Source organism: Callionymus lyra, chromosome 11, assembly GCF_982586985.1.
Source record: "Callionymus lyra chromosome 11, fCalLyr1.hap1.1, whole genome shotgun sequence".
Lineage (NCBI taxonomy): Eukaryota > Metazoa > Chordata > Actinopteri > Syngnathiformes > Callionymidae > Callionymus > Callionymus lyra.
Window position 1 is genome coordinate 15603686 of NC_141828.1, and position 12718 is coordinate 15616403.

Here is a 12718-nt window from a genome sequence, read left to right on the forward strand (position 1 = left end):
CTCCAGCAGCCCCGAGGATTCATGTCTCGCATTCATTTAATTCCATGTACGAGATAAAAAGTGCATGCATCGCTTGACGTGCATCGCTGCCATGGGTGAGTAATGAGGCAGACGAGCTCATGAAAACCCTCCTCGATAAGTGTCTGAATCCTCGTCTAAATATAAAGTCCGGAGCATCATGGGTGTGTGTTTTTTTTGCGGCGTGAACAATAGACTGGTGGTCTCTTCTCTGTGCGGCAGAGCAAAGGTCAAGGTCGCGTGGACAGATAGGGCGTTGGAAGGTTCAGGTCCGACTAAAGATGAACACAACAAGCTGCGACTCATGTCACAGCTGTCGGTGCAGAAGGAAACACAAGATGATGCTTTTTGTGGCGACAGTTCTCCTGCGGTGTGTTGTCGCCGTCCCAGCTGTTGGTGAGTTGTTTTTATTATAATTATATAAATATATTCTTTACAGTTTTTACTTTAAAGTAGTAATAAGTAATAAGTGCTTTATTGAAACATTTGGCTGTGGAGAAGAATTTAATTATCATGAAATTATCTGCCATCGTACATTTTTTTAAGACCTGTATGTGACCCACAATATATATATATATATATATATATATATATTTATGGCCATTTGTCTGTCATTTTATTCGTCTACTTATTTCTCTATTCCCGATCAAGGGTTCCCCTCTGCTAGCCAGCCTAAGATGATGTTAGCTTAGCAGTATTCCCAAGTTTTTTTTAAAGCTTTAGTGATGTAGTAACCCTAAAAAATGCCCAAAATGTAATTTCATTTGTCTACTTATTTCTGTATTTCCAATCAGGGATCAACTCTATAGACAGTCATAGATGAACCCTAGGTTTTTAAACCTTTATTAATGTCATGTAGTAACCCTAAAGAATGCTAAACGAACACTAACAGCCTTTATTTCTCACCACATCTAAACTGAATTTGTATTGATTTTATTATATGCTCTGATTTAGTTTGAGTCAAGTTTTATTTATTTTTATAGCATTGTAAAAATACCAAATGAACAATAACAGACTTTTTGCCACCAGAGTAAAATTTAATTGTATAGATTCTATTATATGCTGAGACTATAATGCAAGTTTTATTTGAAGTAAACGACAACCGCTCAACACAAATTGTTATAGTTTATTATAGTTTTCCGGATGTTAAAAATGGCTCTGATTCTGTGTTAAATCTCTCAAAAAGCTGCACAAGGAAAAAGGCCGAGGAGCAAACTTGTTAGCAGGATTGATTTCGTCTCCGTCCTAATGGGATTTGTTGATAAGAAGAATAAAGCTGGACGCCGAACATCTTCGGCTCTTTCAATCAATTATTTTGGGCCCCATCAGTGGAGATTGAGTGTTAGTACTACACGAGTCAGTGACGTCCTCCACCTCTCTGTTGAACAAGTGTCCTTCGCCCGCTCTCTGATTCACTCGGATCGCTTTTTTGACGACGGGTGACGCAGTGGAAAGCCTTGAACGAGTCGCCCAGAATTTTCTTTTCTAACCACAAAGACATTCTGAAAATGGATGAAAAAATCGTGACGATACACTTGTATGGCAGCTATTTTTATCTTTCTTTATTCTCATTTATGAAGATCGGTTCCGGATAACAGCGCGTTACCGCGGTAATGAGGTGTCGATGTCTGCGCGGTGGGACTTCATCGTGACAGACGCAACGGCTTTACTTTGTTCTGATCCTCTTGATCAGCATCTCTCTCTCTCTCTCGCCCGTCGTCCCACTCGTCTTCCCTGCATTGTTCTTCCTCTTAATCACTCTATAAAGAGGCGATTGATTGTTTTCCTTCTCACTTCGCGCTAATCTGCTTATGAGCTTCATGTTCCGGCTCCCAAGCTGGGATTGAAGTCTACGGTGTGACGCGGGCAAAAGTCGACCAGTTCTTGGTGAGCCCGGCGGGGTTTGAACAACTACATGAAGTCCCTCGACCCGAGACTGATTTTTGTGCCACTTATTGCACAATTAAAGCATAGAACCTGACTATGGCCCAAATTAAGACCAAACTCCAGATCCCCAACACCAGGACTGAGGCCCCAGACCCTTAGGGGCCCGGCCTTAAACCAGTATTACCTGATCAGACCAACACTATATCAAGAGCTTAATCCAAACCAAGCCTTACCCGCGATCATGAGGGCCCAAAACCGACACTCTGGGTCAAGGCCTTGTAACACAGCGAGCAATATTCTGTGGGGTGCATTTGGCCCCCAGTCTAGCACCCAATGTGTCCTTTATGTAGCACCAAGAATCGGTGAAGGCGTACATGGACACTTCGTGCAAAGCCACATATCAAGCTTCCAATAGGCCCAGTTGCAGCCCAAATAATATTGCTGACTGGGTCCAGACTACTGGCTGAGACCCCTGATACCGCCAACAGCACCACAGCAGGAAAACCATCAGACGGACCTCAGTCGTCCTCAGGACCAGATCTAGGCCATGACGATCTGGAGTTTATAATCCATGCGTTTGTGTCTTAACAGTTTGTTTTCATGTCTATACAAGAAAGAGCTGTCTCACCTGCAGTTAATACAAAACTCTGCAGCGAGAATTCTGACCTGCTCTAGTAGAAGAACTTACATTTCCCAGATCCTTAAAACTCTTCACTGGCTGCCAGTTTCTTTCAGGATCAACTTTATAATTCCGGTTCTTACTTTCAGATCTATTCATGGTCAGACTCCTCCTTACATCATTGATCTGATCCAGCCTTACACCCCAGCTTGGGGTCTGAGGTCTCTGGATCAGGATCTACTGATGGTTCCTGAACACGGTTCAGGACCAGAGGAGAGAAATCCTTCCAGGCTGTTGCTCCTAAGCTTTGGAACGATCTTCCTCTGTGTTTGATGGATCTACTGACTCATGCTTTCATGGTCTTGGTTCTTGGCCCTTCTTGGTGGAATTAGAACCGCTCCATGAAACTCCACTCCTGCCAGTGGGATTTGATTCATTTCCTGTTGGATGAAACTAGTTTAATCTATCCATCTATTCGCTTTATGTCTTTTAGGTATACCGGACCCCTGCACTGCCTACATCAGCCTGAATGAACCCTGGAGGAACACCGACTACCACGTCAACCAGTCGGCCGGCGTACCCCTCTGCGACACCCATGTGTCTGGGGAGTGGTACCGCTTCACCGGCATGGCGGGCGATGCCATGCCCACGTTCTGCATCTCAGAGAACCACTGTGGCACCCACGCCCCCGTGTGGCTCAACGGCAGCCACCCTCGACTCCAGGACGGGATCGTCAGCTTGTCGGTTTGCGCCAGCTTCGGGGATAACTGCTGCCACTGGAACGCCACTGTGAATGTGAAGGCCTGCACTGGAGGGTACTTCGTGTACCGCCTGCCCAGACCATCAGTGTGCTTCCATGTCTACTGCGGCCGTGAGTGGACATTTTTGTGTACTGCACTTTAAACCCTTATTTTCTGGGCGAACTGTCTCTTTAGTGTGTGTGTTTGGAACAAAGTCCATACAAAATATAGAATTCAATTTATATATTCTTTACATACAGTATTCTTTGTCACATCTGAATTCTGACTGAACACTTTTTACTTAAACAAAGAATAGAAATCAGATGTGGTTCTAAGTCAGTTTACTTGCAAGGAGAAGGAACAATACAGAGTTTACATGTCTTTATGAAGCACAGAGCCGTTAGATCTTGCCGTTATAGCTTCATTGCAGTTTGCCGTTAATTATCTAATTCCTAAACCAAAAACCAAAGCCACCCCTCGTCGAGGTTGGGGTTGGCGTGACTCCTTCAGAGACAGTACCTGACAAGAAGACGTCTTCAAACCTCTGATTCATTTCTCACACAAGCAGGGATGAAAACACCGTCAGTGATACAATTATAATAATATTATATGTGGTTAAAGTACATTTGATAAAGATACTTGAGCCCAGGACTTTCCCATCATTCCCAATATGTCAATTATTAACTACGATCTTGAAACCCATTCATATTTTTGAACATTTGTTGTGCATTCAACCCTATTATTTAAATCATAAATAAAAGTATGCTAATATATATATATATATATATATATATATATATATATAAAACCAAAAAAAATTAAGAAAATGATGACTTCCTTTATAAATGTTTTAGGTACTGAAGCGTGGAGCTGCCAATGTAAAAACACACCTACTATTAAACCCTCTCACACCTTCTATCTAACTTGCACACATCTACTTTCAAACTCTTTATTAGCATTTAACAGTACGTGTATGAGTATTTAATAGTGAGTGTAAGAGATCTTGTACATAAGTGCATGAGAACCTGGTAGTAAGTGTGAGAGAACTTGGTAGTTAGTGCGAGAGAACCTGATTACACAGGAAGCCATCTTGATTACACAGGAAGCCGCCCCCTTTTTCAAAATAAATTCAAAATAAAGTTGTTTAATCATTACTGAATTTCAGAGCTGCCAGCAGTGCAACACAAATGTTTGGTTTGGTATCACGTTATTTCTTATAATCACATTATTTAATGATATCAACGTTAAAACGGTAGTTTTTTTTAAGGTAGTTTACGCTTCTGATGAAGTACACCTGCCTGAAATGCGTCTAGATTCAGTAGAAATAGCATGAACACCTGATAAATCACAGATGGACTTTTAACAAAAGTTTCTGAAGAATGAATTCAACGCTTGAAAGGTGAGCATGTTAAGTTTATTAAATCAGTCCTCGTTGTGCACCTTAACATTACATCTTATTGATAATTCCACATTGTGCTTCACTTTTTATACACACAGAACAGCCTATTTGAAATCTAAATAATAATCAAAGCAAATAAGAACTTTTGAGTGTTGATGTCTGTAATATGAGTGATGTTTTCTAGTTGTCTTGTCAAAAGTACTGCAATACTTACAAAAGTTATGTTTAACACAACTCAAAAAACATTCTTTTGTATAAAGGTCTGTGAACAAAATTCAAGTTGTAAAAGTTAAAAGTGCATGAAGTGAAAGTTATTTATTGTTCAGTATATTTAGATAAAGTAAAATGAGTGAGATTCTGGAAGTGACCAGACTTTGAAGATAATACAACAGAAAGAACCACAATAATCACCTGATGTTTAAACATTTAAATGGTCAATTTAGTTTATAAACTCTGCTAGTTTATTAGATCTGCCTTTGTGTGTGTTTGAAATTGTTCCTTGTTTCCTGAGAGACTCTTGAGATGATCCAGCACCAAATGAGTTACATTGTGGTCCAGGATAAGTAATATTTTGCAGCTCTTCCTGTCGCATGTCCTGGTCATCTGTGGAGAAATAATACAACTTTTAAAGGATCCTTTTTTCACAGTGTTCTCATACAGATCCTAACATCATCTACTGTGAGGAGTAACTGAAGTATTAATGTTTACAACAACATTACCATGTTTCACACCTGAGGAGAAATAGGACCAAACTTTCTACATTTTTCAAGCTTTAGTTAATGAATGATTTGGTTTCTTTCTTTTCGAATGACATCAATCTGGAAAAAAAAGAAAAAAGGATGAGAAGTTAGTTTTCCGTGTTAAAGTCACGTTTTAATACTGCATTTGCAAACTATGACTCTTAAAATTATTTATACTATTTTTGATTCATGATCATTTGTAAATGTCTTCGACTCAAGATCCAACCGTGTAACATTAACTGGAGGAACAAACTTTAACAGCACGTAAAACCGCTTTCACTGGTGTCACACAAGTAACGCTCCTACTGGAAACATGCAAAAATGTTCCTAGCCAAAGCAATAATATTGCTGCAATAGTATATTAAAAAGAGACGATATAACGTTGATGTGCACAACGAGAGCTGATAATAATAAAACAACTTACATGCTCATCTTCTAAGCGTTGAATTCACTCTTCAGGCTCCACTGGATTATAGAAGTCAGGACCTTAGACGGACTTCAGGAGGATATGATGTCAGCAGAAACGTTTAATAATTGTGTTATTAATGCTGCGATATCATTAAATAACGTGATCATGTCAAAAATAACATAACAATCCAAACATTTGTATTAAACTGCCGGAGATTAAGTATTGATTTAACAACTTTATTTTGAAGTTGCTTAAAAAAGGGGCGACTTCCTGTGTAATCAAGATGGCTTCCTGTGTAATCAAGTTCTCTCACACTCATTACCAAGTTCTCTCACACTTACTATCAAGTCCTCATGCACTTATGTACAAGATCTCTTACACTCACTATCAAATACTCATACACGTACAATCAAGTACTCATACACGTACTATTAAGTGCTAATATAGGGTTTGAAAGTAGATGTGAGCCAGTTAGATAGAAGGTGTGAGAGGGTTTAATAGTAAGCGTGAGAGAAATTGGTAGTAAGTGTGAGAGGTCTTGATAGTGAGTGTGAGAGAACTTGATAGTAAGTGTGAGAGAACTTGGTAGTAAGTGTGAGAGAAATTGATAGTTTGTGTGAGAGAACTTGGTAGTAAGTGTGAGAGGTCTTGATAGTAAGTGTGAGAGAACTTGGTAGTAAGTGTGAGAGAAATTGATAGTTTGTGTGAGAGAACTTGGTAGTAAGTGTGAGAGAAATCGATAGTACGTGTGTGAGAACTTGGTAGTAAGTGTGAGAGAACTTGATAGTACGTGTGAGAGAAATTGATAGTAAGTGTGAGAGAACTTGGTAGTAAGTGTGAGAGAAATTGATAGTTTGTGTGAGAGAACTTGGTAGTAAGTGTGAGAGAAATTGATAGTACGTGTGAGAGAACTTGATAGTACGTGTGAGAGAACTTGGTAGTAAGTGTGAGAGGTCTCGATAGTACGTGTGAGAAAACTTGATAGTAAGTGTGAGAGAACTTGGTAGTCATGTGAGAGAACTTGATAGTAAGTGTGAGAGAAAAACTGAATTTTGTCTCATTGCCCTTCATAATAGTTCAGTATCATCTAATAACATAATACTTCACTATTATGTAATGACGTAATAACGTTTAGTTGCTATTTAATTTGATATTCACAGAATTTTCCCCCAATCTTCAAAATAAATTTTACTATTTAATAACATTCTTCCGCCTTCTCAAGTAGAGCATTTTATCGTAGCATCAGATTATGCTTCTCGGAAAAATCAAGAGTTACGCTTGAAATAAAACATGACGTTGCGAGAGTGTTTTAGGTGATTCGCGAAAAACAATTCTGTCCTCAATAAGTCAAGAGGATTTCGTTTGTTGTGATGCTTTTCACACAATTTTTTTTCATGTCTGTCATTGTTTCTCAGATTTCTACGACATCTGCGACGACGTGGTCTGCACGGGTCCCAGCTGTCGTGAGCCGGAGTGCCGCTGTGCTGCCGGGACGGTCCTGGGACCGGACGGACAGACCTGCCTGGGTGAGACAGGAAGTCATGAAAGGAAACACGCAAGAAAGATCCCGGGCACGCTTAAAAGACGATAACATGTCATAGCATTGAGCATCTGGAGGTCAGAGGTCAAGAAGTTTCCCTCCATCCATCATCTTATCTTTACTGCTCCCTCTCGGTAATAGAAAAACTCCTTTTAAAAGTTGGTTGAAGTCTATAAATCGAGCTCCACTCGGCAACTTTACCGCCCAATAAACTCCAGCGTCTTAATTAAAAAACCAGCCGCAAAAATAAAACTGTCGTGTGTGTGTTCAGACGTGAACGAGTGCGAGTCGGCCAACGGCGGCTGTTCGGAGGAGTGTGTGAACACGAAGGGGTCCAGACGGTGTGGGTGCGGACCGGGTCGGGTCCTGGCCGAGGACGGCATCGGCTGTCAAGGTGGATCCGAGAAGTCCCGACGAGTCTTTTTTTTTGTTGTTGTTGTTGTTGTTGTGTGTACCCTGACATCATCGTGTGTGTTTGTGGCAGAGGTGGCGGGCTGTCACGCCAACAATGGAGGCTGCAGTCACAGGTGCTTGTCACTGCCGGACTCGCACCGGTGTGGATGTCCCCGAGGACTGGAGCTGGGCGAGGACAAACGCACCTGTCAGGGTGTGTGTGTGAGGGTGTGAATGATCCAGACCACGGTGTACAGTCCATGCAGCAGAATAAAAAAAAAGAAAAACTTACATGTTCATGGACTTTCATTCCGTAACAAATGTCGTGATGATCCGTCTTCTGTGTGTGTGACGTTCCTCTGTCTCTGTAGTGCCGGTCCAGTGTGACCCCAGCTCCATCACGGTGTCGGTACCCAAGGACCTGGTGGGAGGACTGGATCTGTTCCTGTCAAACTCGTCGTGTCGTGGGATCTCCAACGGTACACACATCAATCTCGCCTTCAGCCTGAAGACCTGCGGGACCACAGTGCAGGTCAGAGTGTGTTTACTTTCTCCTTCTGTGCTGTTCTTCTGTTGACACACCTCGACACACCTCGTTTTCTTCTGTCTTCTGTACTTATTAGATTGTGTTTATAGCTTATCTTGCTTATCTTAGTGAAGTATACCTTAGATCGTTTTTGCCTTCTGTAATTTTATCTTTTGTTAATAGTTTATTTTACATATCTGATTATTGTTTTTTTTTCAGTTTTTATCCTGCCGGTTTATTGTTATATGTTATTGTATTTATTTATTTATTTTTCTGTACATTTCCCTAAAGTTTGCAGAACTTTTTATTCTTGCATTTATATTTTTTTAAGACGTATTTATTAGTGATGTGTTGATGAAGTTTCATGAAGCAGTGTCATTGTTTTCAGAGTCCACTAGATGGCGGTCTCTGCACTGTTTTCCTTTGTTTTGAACAACTGTTCTAATGAAACATCACATCATTTTTAAACTGATGGCGCCACCTACTGACATCCATCCATCCATCCACCCAGTCATCTATCCATCAAACCATCCATCCATCCATCCACCCATCTAAGCATCCATCCATCCATCCGTCCAACCATCCATCCATCCATCCATCCGTCCAACCATCCATCCATCCATCCAACACAAGAATTAGGAATTTTACATTTTTTTCATATGTCTCAACAATCCTCTTTTAGCTGCTACAATTTCGTTGTATATCCCTGTAGAATGAACTAAACTATAGAAAAAAACATTTCAATTCATCCATCTATTTATCTATATATTTCCCAGTGATGGGTTGCTGATGCTTTATGAAACATCTGTGTAGTTATTTCAAAAGTCCTCTTGATGTCGCCAGGAGACTCCAAGTACATATATACCATAAATATCGAGGTAGCGACGGAATGATCTGGAACAAACTTTACCATGTGTCGAGAAGCGATCTTCTGGCGATGCGTTCACGGACCGTCGGACCTTTCAGCATCGCTCCTTGATCGCCGATCGCCTGCAGCTGGGGATTCCTCCTCTGCAACAAAAAGCAAAACAAAGTACCATCGGAAAAATAAACATAGAACTATGACAGACACTTTATTATATTTGGCTCCAATATACTCATTCAAGGAAGCCTTGTGCCATCTAGTGGTCTTTCAAAATGAAGACACGTCATGAGGCGTCGTCAACACATCACTAGTGTTTACCATCTACTCTGCTTAATGCTCTTCTATGGTTGTCACACTTCTACATGCCTCCTAGTGATGGGTTGATGAGGCCTCATGACACATCTGATAAAGTATTGTGATACCCTGACTTCATATCTCATGAACCTCATCAGATGTTTCATGAGGCCTCATCAACCCATCACTAGTGTTTACAATCTACACTGCTGGATGCTGTTCTACTGTTTGCCGCACTTCTACATGTCTCCTGGTCATGGGTTGACGAAGCCTCATGAAACTGATGAGGTATCATGATACAGTGTCTTCATTTTGAAAGGCCACTAGATGGCACTCTCTGCTTTAAAATGATTTGGCTCTAATCTAATTATTCAATGAAACATTACATCATTTTCAAACTTAAAGTGCTATCTAGTGAAACATTCGACCGTATCATGATACAGTGTCTTCATTTTGAAAGGCCACTAGATGGCACTCTCTGCTTTATAATCTTTGGCTTTGATCTACTACTAAACCAATGAAACTTTACATTATTTAAACTTAAAATGTCATCTACTGGCGTCACAAAATGAAGACACAGAATCTTCACTACGCAACTGTTTCATGAGGCTTCATCAACCTATCACTAATATAATAATAACTTGTGGAGTCTGGATGTTCAGGTCACGGCGGACAAGATCGTGGGCACCAACATGGTGACGGGCCTTCCCCGGAGCAGCCCGGGCAGCAGCAGGGACCTGATCGTGCGCACCAGCAAGCTAGTCCTGCCGGTCACCTGCGAGTTCCCCAGAGAGTACCAGGTCTCGGACGGGTACCAGGCCAGTCAGCGTGGGTCGGCTCTGGAGCTGGCGGGACACAGCGAGGGAGTCTTTCCCTTCTCCCTGGAGCTTTTCAAGAGCGCCGAGTTCTCCGAACCGTACCAGACGCCGCCGCAGCTGCGCCTCCACGACTCGCTGTTCTTCGGCGTGGAGCCCAAAGAGCGGGTGGACGGTCTCTCCGCACTCGTGGAGAGCTGCTTCGCGACCCCCGGACCTAAAGCCGAGCAGGCCATCAAGTACTTCCTCATCAAGGACGGGTGAGCGGTTTCTTCTTTCTGCAGCTATTGCAGTTTAAAACTAAGTTCAGTCATCCAGTAGATCCTCAGAGTAGAACCTCTGCTACACAAGTTGCTGAACTGACCCCTGCTAGTGCAAAGGTAGACCCTTGCTAGCTGGGCGAAGGGTTAAGTCCAGTGCTGTGTCTCAAATCGCATACTTCTTAGTATACTAGAAGTTAGTATGCATCAGGATAGTGTACATACTAACTAGTACGAAAATTCTCCACAGATAGTATGTCTCAAATCAAACACTGCCGCTACACACTTACAGGAAATGACGCGACAGCTTCTTCTTATACTACTATTTAACGATGGTTGCTAACAGCTGTTGGAACGCTATTGACACCTGCTGGCAGCACGTTTTGCAAGTTTAGAAAAGAAATAAAGAAAAAATATGAGAATCGAAATATTCGCGAGATATTTACACTGGTACCTCATCCTTCTACTGCTGCTGAAAAAGCACCTGTAAGTACATGCATATATATGAATATATATATGATGTAACTTCCGTTTACAACGTCACTAAGATGGAGCGGTTTAGGGTGGTTAGTGTCCATCGAACCATACTCAGTTTTGTGGGCGTTTTAGTACGACAATTTAGTGTGCATGACGCACTAAATTTCGCATACTAAGAATTGAGACGCAATTACGCACTAAAAATACTAACTTTAAGTACGCAAGTATGCGATTAGAGACACAGCACTGCTTTCGAAAGCAAAGTAGTGAAGCTCTGTCTGTTTTAATCACATGAGCAGAACAAGAAGCAGCAGCTGGGTCGCCACTGGCTCAGCTGCTCGACTGAGAAAACAAGTGAAGAATGAACCTCTGAGATGTTAGAGGGAGTTCACACTTTGCTCTTCTTGATAGTAGTCCTTTGTTATGTTTGTACTTGGCGGAAAATGCACTTTTTTTTAAAACCCTTTTGTCACTGGTTCAGCCGAACCAGGATGTTTCGACGGCGCAAAACCGTACACGGAATTCCTGTTGATAATGAATGGATGACAGGGTGGATGGATGGATGGATGGATGGATGGATGGATGGATGACAGGGTGGGTGGATGGATGGATGGATGGATGGATGGATGGATGACAGGGTGGATGGATGGATGACAGGGTGGATGGTTGGATGGATGCATGGATGGATGATTGTTTTAATGAATGGATGACAGGGTGGATGGATGGATGGATGGATGACAGGGTGGTTGACTGAGTGGATGGATGGATGAGCTTTATTGACTCCTCTAAAGGTCTCCTTAGGGAAATTGGTTTTCCAGCTCATAGCAAGTATGAAGAACATAGATCGAAGAAAAGTCCCTGAGTCTATTAGTGTTGCATCTGGGGATGAGCATTCGTGTACTGGGGAGGTGTTAGATCAGGGTCAAGGTTACCCCAAAAGCTTGAAAACAAATGTGTTTGTGGTATCCCTTGTGTTGTCTCTGGGTCAATAACTGAGCGGTAATGATCATGTTCTACGTCATCTTCGTGATGTTAGTGACTGAAACACATATTTATAGCCATAAATAGAATTGTATAAATAATGACCACTATATTGTTTTGTTTTCAACCAATTATTTTTGTCATCGGCATCGTACTTGTCACTCAAAGATGTTTGTTTCTGCTCAGTTGCATCTCAGACGAGACGGTGACTCAGATCACCTCCAAGGACCAGCTCTCCAAACACTACCAGGTCCAGGTCTTCAAGTTCATCGGCAAGGACAACCGGGTGAGTCAGCGGTCTAAAGGGTGGGGGGGTGACTGTCTGGGACTGACCATCCTTTTTTTGGGGGGGTCTGCAGCAAGTCTTCCTCCATTGTCAGGTCCTGGTCTGCGGGGCCGGCGACTCCCGCTGCGCCCAGAGGTGCAGGGGACGCGTCCGGAGAGAGACCGGCGCCCGGCGGGAGCGACACACCGTGAGCCGCGGACCCATCGTCATCCTGGCCGACCCCTGACCCCTGACCCCCGACCCCTTAGGCAGGAAGAAAACAATCTCCCGCACGCTTGAGCGGAAGATATGACAGGAGGTATTATGATATATGCTGACTCGTATAAAGCTTACAGTTGATAATAAAGTAAACAAGATGAACACATGATTTAATTGAGCAAGTTATTGAGGAAGACCATGTGATACTTGATGTACTGTGACGTGTTATATATGCTGCGATGCATCTACTGTGAAACACGAAAATAAAACT

The 12718-nt window shown here is 42.1% G+C and overlaps 1 protein-coding gene across 1 annotated transcript; it reads left to right on the plus strand.

The window, feature by feature from the left end:
- Positions 1 to 339: 339 nt before the first annotated feature.
- On the plus strand, positions 340 to 12583 carry oit3 (oncoprotein induced transcript 3). Its single transcript, XM_087802987.1, has 9 exons — positions 340 to 414; positions 3018 to 3395; positions 7228 to 7338; positions 7624 to 7746; positions 7837 to 7959; positions 8117 to 8277; positions 10093 to 10505; positions 12150 to 12249; positions 12323 to 12583. Exons 1-9 carry the CDS (start codon positions 357 to 359, stop codon positions 12473 to 12475), a joined length of 1620 nt encoding a protein of 539 aa, XP_087659113.1. The 5' UTR covers positions 340 to 356; the 3' UTR covers positions 12476 to 12583.
- The last annotated feature ends 135 nt before the right edge of the window (positions 12584 to 12718 follow it).